General features: G+C 37.9%; 1 protein-coding gene across 1 annotated transcript; it reads left to right on the top strand.

Annotated features, from left to right (window-relative positions):
* The first annotated feature begins 398 nt into the window (after window positions 1-398).
* Window positions 399-23753, top strand: LOC121951225 (macrophage mannose receptor 1-like). The gene is made up of 32 exons (XM_042497480.2): window positions 399-536; window positions 859-1215; window positions 1433-1603; window positions 2607-2762; window positions 2888-3001; window positions 3815-3952; window positions 4079-4258; window positions 5222-5376; window positions 6019-6132; window positions 6517-6632; window positions 6819-6967; window positions 7058-7257; window positions 7928-8049; window positions 8414-8489; window positions 8603-8756; window positions 8925-8963; window positions 9944-10107; window positions 10220-10281; window positions 11306-11406; window positions 11795-11937; window positions 12550-12655; window positions 13277-13404; window positions 13537-13569; window positions 14761-14811; window positions 15090-15192; window positions 15820-16052; window positions 16820-16982; window positions 17322-17489; window positions 17579-17695; window positions 17966-18121; window positions 19009-19044; window positions 19136-23753. The coding sequence occupies exons 1-32, from the start codon at window positions 473-475 to the stop codon at window positions 19423-19425; spliced, it is 4359 nt and encodes a 1452-aa protein (XP_042353414.2). The 5' UTR covers window positions 399-472; the 3' UTR covers window positions 19426-23753.
* The last annotated feature ends 9 nt before the right edge of the window (window positions 23754-23762 follow it).

Below are 23762 nucleotides of genomic sequence, written 5' to 3'. Positions count from 1 at the left end.
ACTTACTTAATTACTTAAAGTAAAACAGTGTCAAAAACATCTTTCAGGTGGGTTTGCTAGCATTATAGCGCTCACTTAGTACTAGCATTTCCTGTTTGCCCCAGTTTATTGTGAAACTACTTACATCTCTTTAAGCTATGTGTATAAAGTGCATGTGCGTGCTGGGTCAAGGGCTTCTAGGAACACAGCCTATATTATCAAGAATCACTCAAGTGTACAGATATCAGCATTAACAGAAAAAATGAGTTATGATGCTTTCCTCCCTGTTCTTCTGAAGTAGCTGACAAATATTTCTGAGACATGATGCTGATTCACTGAGGACAGAGAAAGAGGGCATGATGTCATAATGTGGCAGGATGGATAAGAGTATTTAAAATCTGGCCCTTTCCACAACTGTTCACACAACTCCTATATCCTGTGTGAGAAATGCATAAAGTCTTCAGCTGTTAGACATTTTAGAAGAATATCAACAATGAAGATAACCTTTACAGCCTTTGTGCTCCTCATCCAAACATTATATTGTTTGGCTTCAGATGGTACAGTATTACAACTTTTAATTTCAAGCTTTTCGTCAAAGTCCTACAGAGCAGATCATCAGCATTGTTAAAAATATCAGAGACTGTTTGTTGTTCCCTTTAATATATGTCAGTCTGTTCCCTGTGTTATCCTATTTGCTAAATTACATTTCAATTTATTTCATGCGCATTTGTCACTAATAGTGCCCATGTAATACAAAAACTAATATGACACAACTGAAACAACTCTAATGAGAGATTGTATAAGATGAAAAAGCTTACAGAGGATTTCCTGATACAAAAACAACTGTGTGTTGATTTATTAAACAATCTCTCTCCACAGATTCACCTTTTCAACTTACCAACAAGGACACTGGTTTTTGTTTGGTTAAAATGCATGACTACTGCTATAGCATACGCTGGACAACTGGTAACCGACTGATGGTTCAGTGGCCACATAAGTGCCTGGGAGCCCAGGGGAAAAGTGTGGGAAGTGAAGTAAACCTCTACGATTGTGACGAAAAAAGCGACCTCCAAAAATGGGAATGCAAGAATGGAACAGTGCTCGCCCTGAAAGACCAAGAGCTCTACATCCAGGTCACTGCAGACAACACAGCAGCTCTCTCCAAAACGATAGGACCCAAAAACCACCTCACTATTCCAGGGTCATCCAAGGGTGCTTGTTCAAGAACACACAGAGGTACAGTGTTGTTTGTCCACACTAACTCCCATCACTAACCAGCTAGTGTGCTGATTCTTTCTAAAGCTTCAAATCCATTATATTTCCAGATTTTAATGATTTTGCATCATAATTTGTGAATTAATGTATTATATTTTCACAAAATGTAAATCACCTCAATTACAGATGTTCACAAATAACTCAAGCTATTCTTTGTTTCGTTGTTTCATCCTTTCAGAACTTTATACCATTGGAGGAAATGCAAATGGTAGGCCCTGCATGTTTCCCTTCCTGTACAAAGACAGCTGGTACTCAGATTGCACTATGGCCGACTCCTCTGGAGGCCAAGCTTGGTGTGCGGTTCAAACTAAATATGAAAATCAACTATGGGGATACTGCCCAACTAACAGTGAGTAATGCCTTTTTTTTACTGCAATGAGATTGGTTACAGTTTGTGATTTTTAAAGTGTACACTGATTTACACTGAGGTGGATAATGAAGGTCTTTTGACAGTAATAGACAAGGTATACCACTAGTTTGCATTTATGTCAGCCACTAACATTCAATGTATACAACAAAGCACAAATGTACAACCAGAGGTCACATTAAAATCTGGAAAAGCACACTCATCAGAGTACAGATCTCCACCAGACGGCCGCCAACTGCTCTAGAAGACACGTCGAGCACCTATCAGAGGCTTATAAAAATATATGCCTCGTCTATTTTGAGCTGAGTCATGGCACGTTGCTTAGAGCAGATTGAGTTCCCCTACTAATGGGCATTGCATGTGAAATTTGGATACAATATGATTATGAGAATGAAAGTATTTTCAATGACAAAAACAATGGCAACATATGGCAGCACAGATGATAAAAATAGGGGTTAAGTCATCTTGTAACATGCCTTGCTTTAGTGGATGATAATGTATCAGTTTTGAAATTACTCTATTGGTGCTATGGTTAAAAATTAGATCATTTTTTTTTTACGGATTTCAGTTTTTGAGCTGTGACAAAAGCCAGAAAGTGGCCCTTAACAGACTAGGTAAGGTTTGTTGTTTTTAGGCGAGCCAATTATTGGAAAACTCCTCACTCCTCTTAACCATCTAATACTGGATGGTAAAGAGGAGTGAGGAGTCAACAGTTAATAATGGTATGAAGCAGTCAATTAAACAGTGTTAAACAACTGCTACTCACAGAAGTATACAGGCATAAATGTGCACACAAAATATTAAGATATTTGGTCAAATAGTTTGGGAGATAAGCTGCAAATACACACACTTACATGCACACATACATACACTCAAACAAGCACACAGGACCAAATGCACGATCCCCTCCAGGTTTACAACTGCCAGGAATAAAAACTTAACATTTTCAAATGCATTTCCATAATATTGCATGTATATTTCACAGCCAGAGAAAACTGGAATAAACACAGCACATCGGGCATCTATTACCAGCTCAACACTCAATCAGCTCTGACTTGGGATCAGGCTGAAGCCAGCTGCAAACAGCAGGTGGCCTCTCTGCTCAGCATCACCGATCCTCACGAACAGGCTTACATCACCGGTAAGGAACAAGCGAATCTATTCTTAATCGACATCTACTTCCCTCACCACCCAAAAATTCTACATATTCCTCATAAATGTATCATCTTTGTTCCCTGTGCCTTGTTTTATCAAACACACTCACAGCACTACTAGTAGGTACAGCTGGCAATAAGCTTTGGACTGGGCTGAACCGGAACCAAGAACATGGCTGGCATTGGTCTAATGGGAGGCCTTACCGTTATCTGAACTGGGACTCAGGTAAGTATTTACTACTTTAATATTTTTTTATTGCTGTTCTTTCAATGCCAGGATTAGGCTACTGTATCTCTGATGTATCCCATCTTTTTGTCATTTCCTTTATATCATTTTTACTTTGTGCTCACCATGTTGTCAGAAAGTTGTAAAACTGATTTCATGTTGCTTAAAACACACATGCCACTAGAAGAGTCCAAACTGTGCTACAGTGCAGATGTTAATGGGAAAAAAGGGACTCAGCCATTCGCAGTTTAGATTCAAGACTTGCAATAAGCCTTGCTGCATCCATTTAACTTTGGTGTACAAAATATTATGTGCATGTCAAACCCACTTAATTACAATATCGCCATTACCAGTGAAACGTAAAAGTATTTTTGTGTATCTTAGCTTAGCCCATCACACAATAAAAAGTCCACCGTATTTCCAGTCTGCCAACTTCTTTTCAATATCATCACTGCTCTCAAGAAAAAACTCAGGCACATGATCAATCCAGCCCAACTATCAATAAGCATTTCTATTTTCACGTTATAGCGTATTCATTCATTGAGATGACATTTACATGTCCACAGACAAAGGCAATTAAAGTTTCTTCTTGTGTCTACTTTTTCTATTTCTATTTTCCTTTTTAAATCTAATTTTTATTGTTGTTCTATACCACTAACTTTGCACTATAATTACATACGTATGTGCTTAATTTCTAATGATGTCATTTGATATCACTGGAGTTTGTTTATGCATTATAAATAAAATGAGAAAACACCTGAGGACTGTCATGACTGCGTCATCATGGCGAGTTTAACCATAATCTTCTTTTAGGACACCCACTTTCTGACCCGGGACACACATGCGGTATTATTGATAGTGACGTGCAGTACTCGTGGCAAAGTTCAACATGCAACAAGAAACTGGGGTACATCTGCTACAGTGAAGGCGAAGTGATCGCTCCTACTCAAGGTAAAGAAAAATACCATTTCTACTCTACTCTATTCCCTCCATTAATGGCATTAATATATTGCCTTTGACTAATTGTATTATATCTGTGACACAGTACTTATATTTCTCTGTTCTTTCCATGATCAGCTGCTGGGGCAGGGTTTTGTTCAAGACCTTGGATTCCCTACAGCGGCCACTGCTTCCACCTTAATCGCACTAAGAAAACATGGTCTGATGCTCAGAAGGCTTGCCGCAAAGACGGAGGCGATCTAGTGAGCATCCGCAATATAGAGGACCAAAGCTTCGTCATCTCTCAACTTGGCTATGGTACGTAAGGACCATAAAAACAGTGTGGTTTGGGACATGTTCGCATTTCTCTCAAACTGCTCAGCTTTGACGTTAGATAGCGTTGCATCCTCCATCAGCAGGGCGCATAGGTACCAATTAATATTAGGTAATTTTTAATTACCTAATAGACTTAACTGTGAAGTTTGTGGATGTGTAGCACCTAACTTTATACATGAAAATCACATTTTGTTTCTAAATCACTGTTTATATAACAATATAGAATATAAAAGGCTCTGACAGCCGCTGCAAAATGGCCACATTTTACCACAGCATTTCCGGATTTTAACTTTGAGGGGGCATAAACCCCAAAAGATTAAGCGCTTTGTTTCCAGTTTTTGGAATAACTTTTATTTACTAGTAGGTTAAATTGGCTGCAATCAACAATTATTTTCATTGCCGTTCCATATGCCGATTATTTTCTCAATCAACAGTGTAGTCAGTAAAATGTCAGAAAATAGTTAAACATGCCACACGTAACTTTGCAGAGGCCAACATGATCTCTTCAGATGGTGTTTTATCCAGCCAATAGTCCCAAACTCCAAAGCTACTCAGTTTGTTATCATGTATGACAAAAAAAGCATTAAATTCTCAAACTCAAGAGGAATTAATTAATCAATTAGCATGTCATTGGCTTATTTGATTTTAAAAAAAGCTAAAACGATTATTCAGTCATCAAAATATTTGCAGTTACTTTTCTGCAAATCTACAAATCGATTAATTGAGGAATTGTTGCAGTCTACGACTGAGCTAAGAGACAGACCCTGATACAGTACATCTTATTTCGTCGTTAATCATGTAGCATTGTGATGTCATCCTTTTTTATCCATATTTTTTCCTTTTCCTTTCCTGCATGAAAGCAGTCAGCCTTTATTGTTAAGTTAAGCTGAGCTCCACATTAAAAAATTTATGACAAGAACATGAGTTTTTTTTCCATGTCTGCAGCATCTACTGATGAGCTTTGGATAGGACTGAATGACAGGAAGACAGAGGGGCTATTTGACTGGAGTGACCACTCTACTGTCAGCTTCACCAGCTGGGAATTTGGGAAACCTGCTGTCTTTACTGAAAAGGAAGACTGTGTTCTCATCAAAGGAGAGGTAAGAGCACCACGTGGCTATGGTACTTACTGTAGCCTCTTGTAAAAGTATCATTATTTGTCCAATAATAAAAGATAACCTGCTTCAAAACAAACTGGCAAATTGTACCGCTTCTGGTTCACCCTTTTTTGGACTTTTTCACCGAGGCAATTTTGAGCAAGGCCCTTTAGTTCCAATCAAGTGAAATGCTGCAGCATTCATGTATATTTTAAAACTGTGCTTGCAGCTATGTGGAAATGGTTTGTGTAAGACCCTTTCCTATTTCAACATGATAATGTCCTGGTTTTCAATGTAAAAAAGCATGGTTTTCCCCAATTTGGTGAGGAAGAGCCTGCCTGCACACAGACCTTAGCCTGTACAGCATGCAAGACAGGCCTCATCACCCAACATTACTGGTCAAAAATTGTACAATAAATTACAATAAATTGTAGAAAGCCTTTCAACAGTGGTGAGGGCTGTTACAGTAGCATTTTATAGAGAGATGTTAAACACTCACAAAGTGGTGTAATGTTTTGGCGTTTGTTTGTTGAATTTACTATACATTTGTATTTTATGTATATGTTTCTATTTGTATATATGTGTACTGCATGTCTATGTGTGATGTCACAAAGATACACATTTTATTGTGCTTTTGTCCTGCAGAATGGGAACTGGGCTGATCGTGTGTGTGATGAGAAACATGGCTTCGTTTGTATGAAGATGAGTGAGTCTGAGCCCTCTGGAGATGAAGTGGAACTGAATGCTGGCTGCAAAGCTGTGCGTGAATTTTACTTCCTCTAACACATGAATACATGTTGCTGTTTTTTTAATCATATATTAAAAGTTAAAAGTTTTACCATTTTAGCAAGATCAGCAGACCCCAGAGAAATATCTGAAACTATCTCATATGTACAATAAATAATTCTGAACAATGTAACAAATTCTGCTAAAATTCCTTTTTTTTTTTTGTATTTGAATCACTGAATTGTTAAATAGGAAGTTGTTCTCAAGAATACACACTGAGTAAAGAGCTTTTGATTCAAAAGATAACACATGCTGGAGAGATATACTATGGTCATTTTGTTGTGCCGGCCTTTGTCTGAAAATGTATTAATCACAACGACAACAACTTACTGATATTTACCCCATTTTGTTCTCCAGGGTTGGAAGAGACATGGCTCCTATTGCTACTTTGTAGGAACAGAGACAAAGACATTTGATGATGCCAAGAAAGACTGCAAGAGTTCAGAGTCCTACTTAGCTGATATTTCAAATGGGTAAAACAAAATATTTTAACTTCAAATAATTTTGAACATACTAAAAATGAGCAAAATAGATTTTAGAAGCTCGCGTCATGGTATTTATGAGGACTTGCAAACAAACTCCAAAAATGAATGTTTATTTTTGTACATCATTCCTGGTTGTTAGAAATCCTGTGATCCTAATTGTATAAATGCTTCCAGGGTGGATAATGCCTTCCTCGTCAGCTTGGTGGGAATGAGACCAGAGAAATACTTCTGGCTAGGCCTCTCAAACCAGAAAAACATTGATCAATTTGTGTGGACCAACCAAGTCTCAGTGAAGTTTACTCACTGGAATGCAGAAATGCCAGGTATGGAGAGATTTTACACTCAGTTTTTAAGATGTCTCTTAAAGTAGCTTTGCCACTAAAAGCTTACAGTTTCTCCCTTGACAATGCAAGGTCATCAACAAGGCTGTGTTGCCATGGCAACTGGGGTTTTTGCTGGCCTCTGGGATGTGCTGCCCTGCACCAATAGGGAGAAATACATCTGCAAGCACCTGGCGGAGGGGGCAGTTTTAACCCCTGCACCACCAACTGTTCCCCCTCCTAAGTGTGCTGACAACTGGACTCCAACAGGAACAAGAAACTTCTGCTTCAAGGTAAAATTTAACTCAGTATAACATCAGTGACACTTTTGTATAATGAAAATGCAAAATGTACGTGATCTCTGTGATTGATGCTCCAACTTAACTTGGTCTGTCTGGCAATAGTTTGGCTGACAGTTTTTTCCACAGTGATACACAGTTATGCCCTGTTCGTTAGGGAACAACACACAACAAAGCCATCCTCCCCACATCTCAAGTTTAAGACTGAGACCCCATTTTTTGTAACTGCTCATCTTCTTTACAGGATATTTCGCCTTTTTCCAACCAGCTTTGTATCATAACCATGTGGGCAGTATATGCAAATGAACTGTTGAAACTTTCCCTCCATCTAACCAGTGTTGAGAGTTGAGCTCAAACGAATAGCCAGGTAATTGATTATTTGATCAAAAGAAAATTCACCCAGCTGCTATGCATATTTTTTCTTCTTTCTGAAATGTTAAAAAACAAGCAGAACTCAGTCTTCTATGATTGTAAATCAAACACCTTTGCTTTTTTATTTTTTTTTGGTTGGTTGGTTGCTTGAGCAACAAATGGTTAAACATGACAAGCTGTTTAAACAATGAAAAAAATGTTCAGTTACAGCTTTCAAATGATACACCAGGCTCAAGTGTAAGTGAAACTACCAACCTTTACTTATAATCGATCTTCTTAACTTGTGTTCAAGATTTTTCCAGAGAGACCATCTTCAGAAAAGAAGACTTGGTATGAGGCCAGAAGTTACTGTCAAGCTCTTGGAGGAGACCTGCTCAGCATCCACAGCCTTGCTGACCAAGCTGTTAAAAATCGGTACTGTCTGACCTGGTCTCATACAATTTAGGCTGCTACCTACAAAATCTCTCCAGTCTCAATCACACATTAGCTGCATTAAAAGGAGCTCACTGTCATTCTTTCAAGATGCTTTAAGTTTGTTTTTTTCCAATTTAATCATGGGTATTAGTATGGTCATTGGCAGAAAACCTTCTTAGTGTATAGTAAATGGCAAATTACAAAGTTAAGATTCAGGAACAACAAAAAAGTACAAAAGTGATTGCAAAAGCTAAAGACTGACTGCATCATCGCATAACTTTGACATTTTGCAAAAGTCTATACTTAAAACATTTTAAACAAGTTTTATGTTTAAATCATTAATATAAGTTGGTCCATTATACAGTTATAATGCAAAAGTCTGGATTGGACTTCATGCCCCTGACCCAGCCAACGGTTTCGTATGGAGCGATGGGTCCCCGGTGAGTTAACCGGTTTCTCTTGCTACAGTGGTCGAGTACAGTATCAGTTTTAATTTTATTCGATTAAATAAAAATAAATCAATGCATGTTTAATTGTTTGCTTTCTTTTAAAGGTAAATTTCCAACATTGGGAGAGTGGAGAGCCAAACAATGAAAACAAGGTGGAATCCTGTACTGAATTTGAAACAAATAAGCAACATTGGTCAGGATCTTGGAACGATGTGCAGTGTGAGAAGTCAAATGGATGGCTGTGTCAGATCCGTGCAGGTAAGGAATGGTGATTTGGTTACATGGGTTGCAAGGAAAGTAATTCTCTTGTAACACTTGTGAGTGAGTGAGGTTTTCTTTTGCTCAGCATTCCCTTCCTCTTATGTGTTCACCTGTATGCAGTTAATACTCTATTTTAAACATATTCATTTATCTTTGTTGTTACAGGAAAAACTCCAAAGCCGCCTCCAGACCCTATCACTCCTGGTGAGTGGGCCATTATGCATGTGATCACATAAAAATAAAAATACTAATATATATTACTAATATATATTTTTACATAATTGTGGAAATACAATAATTTTTCAGCTTTATCACTTTTCCATGATCAATTTAACTTGATTACCTCTAATAAAGATATTGGTTTCTGAGATTTGTAAGAAATTTCACATGTGGTATTTCAGCTAAGTCACCAGAGGCTTAATATGGGCAAATGGATTATATGTCTTTGCAAACCCCAAATCCGTTTCCCAGTAGAGTTTGTGGCACTGAACCTTTGTGTATTTCACCAACCCATCCCCCCTTTTCTATTGGCTTTTGTGCCACCCAGCGTGGGTGTTTTAGGCCTGTACATGATCTTTTCCTGACCATAACCAAGTGGTTTTGGAGCCTACATAAAACTACACCTCCAACACAGTGTTAAGAAATTTTCCCCTCCAAAGAAAATTTAAACATATCTGCTACAAAATAATGTACAAACTGTATCTTTTAGAAATGTACAATGAAAACATTAGTTCCGGTGATCAGCAGCTTTGAAAAATTTAAATCTGAACTTAAAAGTCATCAGCAATGTGTCGTTTGAACAATACTTTCTCAATGACTCTGAATAATCCAGATACCTCTTTGGGAACAGTTTCATAGATCCCATGACAGCTGTCCCAGTCTTTTAACCAATCTTTACATTTACTTGCCGAAATGTAATCATACCTTAACTATAGAAGTGGCAGTGAACAAAACACTCAAAAAGTGTTCTTGTATTAGCCATATAGGTTATTATGCTGGACAATGACTGATTACATTCTTTGTATTTTTATGTATAAGGACTCTGTGTCATTACCCGCCTGCATTGGTTACTTCTCTGAGGGATGAACCTTATTTGCTGCATGCCTTTAAATTTAAACTGTCATCACAATCCATACAGACAAGCTCCACAAAAGATATATAACATCTCTCTGATATGTTTTCAGACTACAATAAGACGTCAGATGGGTGGCTACAAAGGAACGGGACTCAGTATTATATTAACAACAAGCCAATGGCCATGGAAGATGCCCGTCAATTCTGCCAAAAGCACAATGGTGACTTGGTAACTATCGACAGTAAAGATGAAAGTGTCTTTTTATGGCAACAGGTAAGCAGTGATATTTATACCACATTACAATATTAAAGCAATCAACAATTAAAGTACAACAACCATCGCATTTAACTTCTATATGAACTTAAGCCTCTCTTTGTGTGTCTAGATGATCCAAAATTATGGTCCTTACTGGATAGGTCTGACGGTAGACCTCAATGGAGCATTTTAGTAAGTATAAATAAGTGGCAAGTATGACATTTATATAAAAGGTGACATCACCAAAAATGTTCAGAACATATCTGTAACTTAATTGGTTAATTTCTCCATCTTATGTAAATTTTAAGAGTCAATTGAACTAAAGACTCAATTAAACGTGACCAAAAAAAGACCAAGATGAAATGGAAACATGACAGATGTGTGTTTTACAAAGGATCTGATGGAAAAGGCTTTCATTCTACACAGTACAGGCTAATGGCAGAGTTAACGGTCACAGGATACTGATAAGCTGCTCCTTATTTCGTTTCTGACATTCGAACCTGAAGAAAGAACAAACATAATACAGTTTAAGGTATTCCCATACAACGGTTTGTATGATATGCTACAGTAGTAGTGCCCAACAGATGATGTTACATCTTTAACATAAAGTTAGGTAATTAGCATTAAGTTACTGCAGTTAGGTTTAATTAGATGCACTCAAAGGTTACTTACATCAAACTCCAGGGGAAAGTAAAAGGGGGAAAGTCCTATGTTTTGTACCGGCTGTCTTCACCCATACAGCACTCAAACATTGTTTCAAATGAGTCTGCACTGAGTTTGAAAAAGAGACTGAAGAAATAAGCGATAGATTAAAAAAAGTAACCGCTACAATATTTCCACTGACCTCCATGCTGCTTTCTAATGTTTACTAACCTATTTTATGGCCAGCCGTGACGTCAAACATGACACACCAGAAAAAAAATAAAAAAATAAATAAAATAAAATAATGAAAAATGATGATGAATAATGATGAAAAATAAAAACGAAACAAAAAACAGGAGGGCACACTTTTCAGCTGCAAAGCTATGTACACAGCTCTAGTCTACAGGCAATAAGAAAGGAGTCAATAGCCTATTTTTAGCAGGTTTAAACATGTTTTTAAAAAATGTGCTAAATTTGGTGAAAAGGGGCTTTATGTCCTTATGTTAGCAATATATTTTCACAGTAAGTTGTTTTTGTGACATAATGTCAATAGATTTTCTTGTTTTTCATTAAGTTGGATGGATGGTTCTCCAGTGGTGTTTCAGAAGTGGGAGGAAGGTCAACCTGATTTCAAGAATAATGATGAGAACTGTGCTGCTATGACTTCTCATAACGGTAAGTGAACTGACGTATGATCCACCTTCAGTGACATACATGCTAATGACAAATTAAAAAGTTGTAATCCTTAAGATTTCATTTCTGACTGATGCGGTGATACTCATGGTTACTCTGGTAACAGTTATTGCAATTATTACAGCAAACACTTGTTGAGCAGCTAAGAGAACAGAAGAGAACTGGTGTTTCTGCTGGAGACACAGATAAACAAACCCCACTTTTTCTGTATAATGGACAGTCAACAATGAATGTGTGAATACTGAACGGCTATTGCATAGAAAATGCAGACCATAAATAGCATTGAAAAGCTGGTTTGAGTTCATAATTATCATTCATAAGCAACATTTTGATTTCAATGATCATTTTCATGTCCTGGTTTGGTTCGCAGGGTTCTGGCATGATTACAATTGTGGGTATGAACACAGGTCCATTTGTAAGCGCCTTGACTCACCAACAACCAACACTACTGTGGCACCCACAGTGGCCCCGAAAGGTGTCTGCCCACTCAACTGGAAAAAATTTAACTCTAAGGTCAGAGGTCACTTTTTGCCTTTAAATGTGTTGTGTGGTAAATGAAAGGGAAGAAAACTAATGCTAGACAGTATTAATTTCTCGGTGCTTGCATTGACATTGGCCTTCGATATGACAATGATGTCTTTTGAAGGTTTAGTATGTATGATTTAGGGGCACGTAACAGGGAGGTTGCAGATTGAAACCACCTGGAATTTCTCCTGTGTGCCATGCATATCTGAAAACTATGGTGGTTGAGGTAAATGCATAAGGCCCCATCTAGAGCCATTATTTGTTTGGCCATTCTGAGCTACTATAGAACAACATGGAAGACTCTGTGGAAGACATTGCACTCTGTATGTAGATATAAGCTGCTCATGCTAAGATAACATCAACACAACAATTCTTATTTTCAGGTTATCATACACTAATGAAAATTTAGCTATAAATATTATAAGGGCTTACTTCACCTAAATACTACACACTGGCCTTTAAACGTAGATCTTTTAAGGTATATATTTCTGCTGCTTTTGTGAGACATTTCATTAAATCTTTTTGTATGTCGTGAGATGATGAAGATGTGCTAAATAAGACAACATTTGACTTACTGTGAATTTTCCATTTCTACTATAGTGTTACAACATAATTAAAGACCAGAAATTAACATGGAGTGCAGCAAGGAAACAATGCAAAGCCATGAATGGGAATTTGGCCTCTATTTCCTCAAGACATGTGGAAGGTTTGCATCTTTTTCTTTTTTTTTGTTAAATCATCCACAGATCTTCTTAACTTGTGCTTATGTTCATGGTTGTGTGGTCAAGTCAATTTATTGCAGAACCCTGAGATGGCAGGTAACAAAGATGCACTGAAAGCAGTGTCTACACTGATTACGTTTTGTATGTCTTGTGTACATTGCAACTGATCTACATAAAGAGATTGTAAAGGTTCTCAGGCTGGAAGTTCAATAATCACTTTATCCTAAAACTATTTTATTGAGATCAGAGTTTCAAAACGCTCAGGAGATATATGCTAAGAATGTGAGTAAAATGTAAGGCCCTGCTATTGGTTTCTGCCACTCACCAAAACTAAAGTGGTTTGAATGAGCTAATTTTTTTCCCAGAGCTCTGTACTCTTGTTTATAAGGTTTTAACTGTGAATGAGAACAATTTCTGTTGTTCACATTATACTGTAGTTGGTCTATATGGTAGAACTAGACGTACTGTATGGGGCACCTTGCTACAAAGAGCCAAACATGTTATTTATATTGTGTTTTATGTATATTTAGGTTGAACCGGAGGGAAAGAAAACTTGCAGTCAAGTATTTGATTCTTAAGTCATTGCTATTATGTTACATTTTTAGTGTTTCTGATGAGTCAAATGGCTGACACACCAACTACAGACCTATGGATTGGTTTTCGCAGTTCGGATTCAAGAGGATTTTATTGGACTGATGGGCAACCGAGGCGATATGTCAGCTTGGATTTTGAAGTAAGCAGACAGAATCTGAATTTATATTGTGATATGTTCCTCAATCAGTTGTGTGCACTAGTCCTTATGCATTTTGTGTGTGTAAAAAAAATGTGTCAATTTGTTTCCTAATTGTCTTTTTCTCAATTTTAGAGACACCACAGCCAGATGTCTTTTAGATTTTGGGTAATGTCTTCAAATTTCTAACTTCAAATTTCTAACTAAATGTGACAATATCAACGGTATATTCACTTTTTTGAAGTGCAGTGGTTGTAACAGTTCAGATATTTGCGCACAACCATAATGTAAGGGGGTTATGGTTTGGTGCATGCAACCATACGCAAAATAAACTGTGTTGATTGATGCGCATTATGCAGAAAGAAAGCTTACAAGTGCAAGTTAAATGTAAGCTGTATGATGCTGGGATCATGTGATGGGGTTTGCGCAACAAGCTGAGAGTGGGAGTCAGTCACACTAGAAGCACAAATGAAACACTGGGGCTGGAAGGCCTGCCTGTGGGTGCCCAGTCAGCCACAGCAAAGATAGAGAAAGTTGTGTAGCAGATTGTGTGTCACTGTTGCTGCACCATTAAGGGCTAGACACACTTTTCATGTTGTGCGTCCAGAGAAAGCTTTGATCACACGCACACACATGTGATTCTATTTATAGATCAATCGGCTGTCCATGTCAGCCCCTTGCAGTAAACGGGAGGGCTCGGAGATGCCCCTTTAACTGCCTTCGGGTGAAAGTGTAACTAAATGATGCTGCTGGATCTAAGATGAAAGTCTTGCAAATATCCTATCTAAAAAAAACGTTATCCTGGTGAGGCGTTGAGCTTGCTATGCCTTCAGTCTGCATGGTTACAAAAATGGCTGCATGCAGATGTCTGCATAGGTCTTCGCAGACATGGATGAATGATAACCTTTACATCACATGGACACATTCCATTTATTTTGTATTTTCAATTTCATATTACAAGAAATACTTCTCAGTTTTATATCCTGTTGTGACATGACTTTTGAGACAGTTGTTAATGTTTGTACAGTGTAATAAACAAGTGTCTAAAATGGTCCTTTATCATGGAAATAGTTTACCAAAATTGCCAGTAGGCAATACATACACAAGTCCCCATCAAGACAATTTTGTAATTCTTTTACACCTGCACTATGGTCTAACTTATAAGAAACATATCCTTGTGCATTTTTCCCTGCTAAACTGAACCCAAGCCGTACTGTGACTCTTAAACTGTGGTATGAACCAAACCATCACTTCTCTGAACCAGTGCACCCACACTGAAAAGTCGATACATTTGTGTTATTTATTGCCATTCTTTTTGAGTATTTATTAAAAAATCACATTTCTGGATTTACATTGCAGGATCATACAGAGTTTGAACGTTATTTTGAAATAATGAGAGATCGAGAACAGGTAAGAAGTTTTTAAAAATTAATTGTAGTGCTTAAGTGTTAGATGTCTTATTTTGTCAATGTCAATGACATTTTCATAACACCATAAAAACTCAAAACCTTGACAGCTAAAAAATAAATAATGATTAAAAAAAAAATTGAAAATAAAAAATAATATATGCCTTAATAAAAAAGGCATATACTAGTAAAACCTCTTTAGATTGTACATATCCACCCCAGCACTTGTGGGGTGCTTGTATTTTTTGTTTTTGTCACTAACCTCTCTCCATACCTCCACAGAAACGGTGTGCTGTGATCAATACAAAGCCTTCCCTTGGTATTGGGACATGGATACCAAAGTCTTGTAATGACACCAATGGATTTATCTGTCTCCGAAATGTTGGTGAGCCCATCTTCTGACCTGTCACTTCAATAATAATATTCATGTCATATTTCTTTAAGAAGCCATAACCAATATTTTTACAATTAAAAATGTATTAAATGACAAGACAATGTGAAAATGTGAGGGATAGCGCACAGATGAATCAACAGATAATTATGTCTTTAATCTGCAGCTCCTCTCTGCATTATGTCATACAGAGTTTCAGATTGTTGTTTAGCAGTCTGTAAATTGGCTTTTTTAGTTCACGCTCACCGACCTCCAAGTGCTGTTTTTGGACACTGCATGCAGCTCTTATCAGTTAAAAACAAAACAAAGCAAACAAAACAAAAAAAAAAACAACAGGAAACAGTATCCTACTTAGTTAGTACCAAACAGCAGACAGACACAGTTAGTGTCTAGCTGGTGAACAAAGTGAAACATTTAGCATCTAGAGAGCCAGATATTTCCCTCAGGAGTTGTTAGACTCCAAAAAATAGACTAGATCTATGTATCTATGTATCTATGTATCTATGTGTCTGTCTGTCTGTCTGTCTGTCTGTCTGTCTATCTATCTATCAGCTTGGGTTGGTATAAGTCCCTTTAAGATGATGAAAAAACTGAATTTCTCTAATTTTTCATCCAAAACAGAACCATCTCAAACAGTTCCGACTGAACCAACCACCCCTACTGACTACATCAAAATATTAAATGACTCCATCAAGGTTGTCACTCAACAAATGAACTGGGATGCAGCCAATGAGCACTGTGAAGGTGATGGTGCCAAACTGGCAAGCCTGCGAAATGAGTGGACACAGGCCTATGTCGAGCTGTTGGCTAGGAATCTCAAAACTCCTCTGTGGATTGGACTGAAAAAACTGAAGGTACAGCGCTGAAAGCCTCTAAAAACGCACATAGCTAAGTAACACAACTAACCTCTGCTACTACTGGCTACTATAAAAATGCAAAGAGGATTTGTCGCCTCTGTCTATATTAACTTCTTCCAAGTAAGATTTTCACTTTAAAAATGCATTTGTCTTTGAGGGGTAGTTAAAACCCCTAATGAGACAACATTAATATCACTAGCACAATTAGCACAAGTGCCAAATAATACAGGAGAAAACTTTTCAGCAGTGATAAGGACAAGCTGAATACAAACCAGGAAGTATTTTTAGACTCTTGACTGAGAATTTACAGCAAATGTCATCATGATAGCATGTTCAGAATATCAAGTGCTGATGTTTAGCAGCTGTATGTTCATCATTTTAGTACAGCCTAATAGCCTGCTGACATCTACTAATTACCACCAACACAAAGTACAAGTGAGGTTGATGAGAACATGTTGCAGGTATTTGGTCATAAACCAAACAGTTGGATAATTTACATTTTCACTTGATTACATTGGTCAATAAAAAAGTAATGGGATCACAACAGTTACAACAGTTCATCCCGAGGAACTTGGGATATCTGTACAAAATGTAATTGCATACCAAAACATTTACACAAAACATTTTTGTTTTTGCTCCCATTTATATAGCCATGCTTCTTATTGGGCTAAAATGCTCATCATTCATTGTCATAAAAATCAATTTGTAGATTATCTGAAAATGATGATAAAGCTGAATGCCATCTGTTCAATTTTTGCTTCCAGAAAGGGTATTTCAGATATATTGATGGCTGGCACATGAGCCTTTCTCACTGGGGTGAAGATGAACCAAGACAGGGCACACCTTGTGTTTACGTGGACGTGGATGGGAAATGGAAGACAGCTGATTGCAAACAGACCATGAACAGTGTTTGTATGATGTCTAATGGTACGCCAGATAATATTCTGTTGATTTAAAATAACTAATGTGCAACTCATGCTACATGCTAACATGTCTGAAATGAGATATTATGCTGTGAATGTCAAAATACCCTTCGTGTTCATCTGTTTGGAACATGATTTTAGTGTCAGATGGTTTTAACTTGCAATTTACATCTTATCTAAAAGCAAAAAATAGTAAAAGTGTACAATCCATATAACTAACCTTTCTGAACAGTGATTAGTCTTCTTTTATAAAGTATTAAGTGCTTTATATTATTACAATGCATTGAATCTGAATGTATGAAAAGATCTTTTTAATTGATCCTTGTATCTCTATCAATCACAGATGTGCCGCCAACAGACTCAAGTCAATTTTCAGGAGTTTGCCCTGAAGACCAATATGAATCATTCTCAAGCCGTAAAAACCCCTCGCTACCATTTAAAGGTTATTGTTATAGATTTTTTACAGATAGAAGAAGTTGGCCAGATGCATCTGTTAGCTGTGGAAGACATGGTAAGTCCTTTTGGTTTCTTTTCTAAGATATTTTTGGGCATTAAAATGCATGTTGCTTTCAGTAATGACTTCTCTTTTGTTTTGTGAAGGTGGATCATTAGCCAGCATTGAAGATCCCTCTGAGCAAGAATTCATCAAAAGCAATGCAAATATATATAAAGACATCTCTAGCACGTTCTGGATTGGCTTGTTTAAAACTCACAAAGGTACAGTAACATTGTCCGTTCTCTTATGAGAAGAAACATTCAACTATACAGAGAGAGATGTTTTTGTAAAACTAAAAACATACATCTAAAACTATTTCAGGAAAACAAAGCATTAATTTCTGATATATTCTTTCTCATAACTTATTGTTGTTGTTCGCAAGGTGTAGTTATTGTTTTCTGAAATGTAAAAAATAGAGCAATAAATGTAACAAAGAGTTTTCACCTGGCATTAAAAGACTGAACACAAAAAAAAAATCAATTCCTCTGTAGGTGAGTGGTTGTGGTTGGACAGAACAGTCATGGACTACACTAACTGGGCTGAAGGGGAACCTTTTCGCAGCCATGGGGCAATTAGTTCTTTCGATGGGACATGGAGTGCAAGCCATGAACGGGTTCGTAAACCATACATCTGCAAAACACCCAAAGGTAAACCAGTTCTTTTGATATAGACTCAATTTCAATTGTAATAATGTTGTGTTGTAATAATCCCCAGATCATATTCAGCAATATTTTTGCTTATTTAAATGACTGACTGTGTTAGATGTCATGATTACAAAGTCACAAATACTTGACTTTGAACATAAATTCTTGTAATGGGATGAATGAGAGGCATGGTGGACACACACTTGCCATAGCACTCATCAGTCAGCAATGCCAAATTTTACTGTTTTATCTGAATTTGTTGTTTTGATCAGAGCTTGAGAAAAAAAGGGTGGGTGTGTCTCTTGATGCACTTCTATACTCTTTATGTCGGTGGTGGTGGAATGGGTGGCGAGAAATATATAAATATTTTGGTGCAGCCTGTAGTTTGAGCCAAGAGCCAGCAAAACTCCACTGAATGACACATTTTGCAATATCTGACAAAGTTTCATTGCGGAGAAAGAGTGAGATCTAGGAACAGGTTAGATGGAGGGAAGTTTACCACAGTTCATTTACCCATTCTATCCATAGTGTGATGATACGAAGCTGGTAGAAATAGGGTGAGTGTGTACTCTCCTTTCAGTATGCCATGTTTATGGTTGTGCAATAAAGAGTGCTTGGTTATCCTGTCAGTTCATGTCACAGACTTTTGTGGAAGTTTTCAGATAGGCAAGAGAAGTTACAAATTCTGACATAGCTGTTTTGACATCATGAGGTTTTTCAGGTGCTTTCTTGGTTGTCTTCTACAATGAGCCATGACATAGGAAAATACAAGGAATTGTCAAACCCAGCACTGATTTTTGATCCTTCCCAACAGGTTGAGCCATTGTCAGTCTAATACTGAGTTTGAGATTTTGCTGTACAGTCATTATGTATCCCTTCTTTTTCTCTAGTATCACCACCAACGCAATTACCAACAAAGCCAGATCGTAAGTAACACTTTTTTACCTTCTGTATTCCTGACAAAATTGTAATTAAATTATTTTGGCTGATCATTTTCTACTTTTTCATTCTGTGCAGCAACCACATTTCCTCCGCGTCATCATATGATTTTGGCAGCTGTGTTGGTCATTACTGGGATTGCCATTGGGGTATTTATTGCCGTCTTCGTCTTCAAGAAGTCCGGTAGACGTTTACCCATCCCTGACATGTTAACCACCTTTGACAACCCACTCTTTTTCCGCCATGAGCAGCCAGAGCCTGGTGTGGCTGACACCAGTAAACTGGTAGAGTATGCAGAGAATGAGAACCCTGAGTCTGTTATAACTGGATCTGATGGGACACATGCTCCATCTCGGGCTCATGGTTAGTGGCTTTGTCTTTTGCCTAGCCCATGATTTCACAGTGTTTTGAAATCGGAGGAATTTCAACAGAGTTGGCAACGAATGGATAAAATTGCCAAAACAATTTAGACTGTCAATTAGGAATGATAGTTTAAAATAATAGGATAACATATACTGTTGTAATAACTAAAAAGAGGTTGATTTATTGGATGAACCTGGAGTCAAGAGTTGTTATGTCTAATTAACATTTTTAAAGTGTTAAAGTGTTAAATATAACAGACATCATAATCATTATTGCATTTCATACTATTCAAAGTCACATGATAGTAGGAAATTCTCGTGACCTCCTGAGATGTCATCTGCTCAAAAAAACCAATGTTCAAAAGTGTGTGAATTGTCCTGAGAAACCACAGTCCAGGAACAACTTAAGTGCAGGCTAACCTGCTGACCACTTATGACAATGCAAGGCAGTTAGAGAAAAGAGGCAAGACACGTATTTGGAGGAAGCCAAAGTTTCTTTAGAGGAAATGTTTGGCCAGATTGTGCTGAAACACACAAAACGATGTAACGATTCACTAAGGATTACCAAACTGTCAATGAAAATTCCATGTTGCTCAATTGCTTTGTCTATTAAGCAATTTGTACAAGCAAAAATCACCTGTTCACTTTCTGACCTCTTACACAATACAAATGTTCTCCCAGCTCAGTTCTCAGATTCACAGAAGCCACTTACTCACAGAATCACATCCAGGATTCTTTTTTACAAAGCATGCATCATTTTTTCATAAATCTGCTCCAATCCTTCAAGTCATACTTTCTATAATTCAGTGCAAACAATCAAAAAACTTTTATTCATGCTTGAATTACATCCTGCTAGAGTCTCTTTCCCACTGCCTCCCCCAAAAAACAAAAACGTCTAACATCTGGCTAAATGTTGAAATCAAGGTTCAGTCCCAAGACAAATGACTTTGAAGTAGTCACAGGTATTTATCAGCCCCAGCGCTGATGGGCTTTGATTGGCAGTGATGGAAATATGACACCCTGGTGGATGCACTAAATTTAAGCCACTTTGCCAGAGGGATGCAAATACAGGCTGCTATAAAAACCTGTTCTCCTGCATTTAAAAAAAAGTGCATACATGCGCTAATTTGGTAAGAAAGGGTATTAACTTATGTAACTTGCTGTATTCCTGTTTCACTCAAAACAACTTCCCGTTACTTCAGCTTGTATAAGTTGCTGCAGCACAACTACTTACAAAATCCAATAGTAAACATATACCACCTATTTTACCATGTATACACCAATAACCTGTACGTTTTAGAATCAGTTTTAAAGTTTAATGATTACAAGGTTTGGGGAAGGCCTCTGATTATATATCACTTACTATGAGCTTGACTGCAGCCTGAGATCCTTGGGCAGATGTCTTTAAGTTATTCCTGACTGAACCTTTTGAGTTAGGACCCCACAACTCTGGAGGGACCTTCTGGGGGGGATTATTCAGGCTAGCTATTTCTTATCTCAAATCTCCTGAAACTGCATTTTCAGAACTGCTTTCTACTCAAATTATTTTTGCATTCTACTTGTTTGACAGTGTTTTAGTAATTTATACATTGCTTGTCATTATTACTGTATTGCTCTACTTTGATTTATTACTTATCTGATAATTTCTTTTGGTTTTGTTTGCTTTGCAAAACACTCTTTAAAAATACTATATAAATAAAGCTGTTATTACTGTCATTAAGCAGTACAAAATGATATGATGCAAAACATTTGTCTGTCTTTGGTGCATTGGTTGTGTAAGGTTGGCTTGGGATGTCAGTGACCTTGGCTTTCTGGGTTTGTTTGCCTTGTCTGACAGCATTCTCATTAATCTTTGTTAAGAATTCTTCAGTTCTTCAGAGTACTGAGTTGCTTCTGCTAAGATTATTATAATAAAAGATTATTTTAAAGTGCAACCACTGAGTGACTGAATAAGTCATTTCACAAAACACAACAGTAACAGTAACTAATGCTCACAAATAATAATAAAAAAAATGATTGAGCATTTGGGACTTTCTGGCAACCAACTCTTGAGGTCCAGCATTTGCTTATAGAGACATAAAAAACCCAGAAAGTCAGCATTTTGGTAGCTTCCTTGTTGAGATTATTACACAAGACTTTCACCGGTGACGCTGAAATGGTCAAATGGCCAACCACAATGTTCTCTAGAATCTGTGAGAATCATGCTTTGCTGCTTGAACCACAATTTGTATCACATCTGCTTCCTCTGTCTTAACATATGGTGTTGATATTTTAGAAGTCGTGTTCATTGTATTCAGAAATGCAAATAAAATGTTAATAATCAATTCTAGAGTATATGCCACAATTGATACAGTTTCTAAATCTAGAGTGAAAACATTTTTTCTTGAAAGGCTTTTAAAGAAATGTTTTTAAAGCCAAGGTCTAATTATCATTGCATTAATACATTTTTAAGTGTTTTGCCATTTCTGCCCAGATCATTGAAAAGTGGAATAATTGGTGGTTCTCATTCATAGCATTTGCTTTGATGTCTCACTATGGGATACGCCTCCCTGTGTATACCTCAGAAGCATTTATCTCATTAAATATCTCTCAGGTGACACCATCCACCCTTAAATAGATTGCGCTATGACGCAGCGTCATTCAAACACCTCAGAGCATATCTCTACATGTTGCATTAGCCAGCTAGATTAACTGTCCACAGACCTGAGTATCCGGCTCTCTCCGTCACCAGGCGCTAGCTGCCTTTTGTTATGCTTCTGCTCTTCAGTCTTCACCATAGACTGGAGTGTTTTCTTGCCTCACCATACGGTCAGGTTTTTATTTATTACCAAACCAGCTAATACACAGCCATCCGGAGTTAGCTCTCTGGCTAATTATGATAGACTGTGCTGCTAACCTCCCTCACACCAGAGGAGACGGTGATTCTGGGGCTTGACTCTGTATTTGCAGAAATAAAATCTCGAGTAAATACACACACCAGGTCTGCTCGTGCTGCCTTGGGCTGAAACATGCCCGGCTGGCTGTTGAAGCCCCCGGTTCATGCAGGGACTGTGCCTGCTTCACCATGAGGAGCCTCTGACAACAACTGCTAGCATGCCAAGCTAGCTGAATATCCCCTGGCCTGCGGTTGTAACAGAGACCACCAGATCACATTTCGAGGGGAAGAAACTGCCCCAGGCTATGAGGGCAGCAAAACAGCTACTCCCAGTTTTCCCAGAGCTGCTGGAGGTGGTTTCAGTCTTGTGAGAAGGACCACCCGTTCAGCGGGAAAAGCCCAATGCTCCATCAGAGCTGATAGTTGCAGCCCACCTCCATCTGCGGCTGGCTACGGCGTCCTCCAGAAACCCCACACTGCCGTCGAAAGCAGACTGATTCCAGTCCATGCTCGTGGCTTACCAAGCTGTGTTAGGACAAGGCGACCAAGCCTGAACCTGCTGTGTGGGATGAGATCGCTTTAATCACAGACATCTGCATCAGCGCGCCACACTGCGCTGTCCAGGCCACAGGTACATCTATGGGGATGATGGTGTTGCAGGAAAGGGCCAGATGGCTCAATCTGAGAGAAAGAGGACATTTTGGACATGCCGATTGTTCCCAACAGGATTTTTGGCATCGCTATGGCCTCTATGCAGCAGCAGTGTGAGGCTAGCAAGCGAGAGGATGAAGCCCGCCAGCTCTGCCTTCCCTGCAAAGCTGAGCCTCCATCAGCCCCACAACAGACCTTCACTCAGGCTGTCTCGTGGCCCTATCAGTTTCAAAGGCCTCTCATTTTTTTACAGTGAAATCTTTATCACTTGGTCCATTTGTTTTGGAGAGGAGAAGCCTCTGTGGATAATGTGGCTTCCAGTGAAAACCTCCAGAATGTCTGGATCTTCAGTAATCAGAGAAAAATCAGTGAGCACACATAAATTTCTCATAGAAAGAGATGTGCACACTAATCTTTTTGCCCCCCATACTTTTTTGAGCACTGGCCTGATTGGTTAACTGGCCAATGTTTATACCAGTCCAATGTAGTATGTTGGACCGTGTCTTTTTGGCAGAATTCTGTGTTACAGTTGCAGTAAATAAATGAAAAAGAATAAACATACTATTATTGAAACATTAAATAACAGCTACTAAATTAAACTATTTAAAATCAAGATTGCATGAACTATTAATTGAACTGTGAAAATGAATGAATATGAATTGTTAAATCGTTTTAAAAGTAAAGTACTTTTTCTGTGAAATAAGCATGTGACCTGTTTTGACACCACCCCCTAAATGACTTGGAATTGAGAATTGTTGAAAGCCAACCCTATAAATGGTAACCAACACAATTAAAAATCGGAAACATTTTTGTGTGG

This window comes from Plectropomus leopardus, chromosome 12 (assembly GCF_026936395.1).
Source record: "Plectropomus leopardus strain MGB_pleo_1.0 chromosome 12, ASM2693639v1, whole genome shotgun sequence".
In the NCBI taxonomy this organism is placed as follows: Eukaryota; Metazoa; Chordata; class Actinopteri; order Perciformes; family Serranidae; genus Plectropomus; species Plectropomus leopardus.
The sequence above is the reverse complement of the archived record's forward strand: the minus strand, read 5'-3'. Positions and strand labels throughout refer to the sequence as shown.

Excerpts from the sequence above, each read along its gene's own strand:
- LOC121951225 (XM_042497480.2), top strand. The coding sequence starts at position 473 with ATGAAGATAACCTTTACAGCCTTTGTGCTCCTCATCCAAACATTATAT. Across the intron at positions 13,570-14,760 it reads AGATGTCTTTTAGATTTTGG|GATCATACAGAGTTTGAACG; the intron begins GTAATGTCTTCA and ends TTTACATTGCAG. Across the intron at positions 16,053-16,819 it reads TTGGACTGAAAAAACTGAAG|AAAGGGTATTTCAGATATAT; the intron begins GTACAGCGCTGA and ends TTTTGCTTCCAG.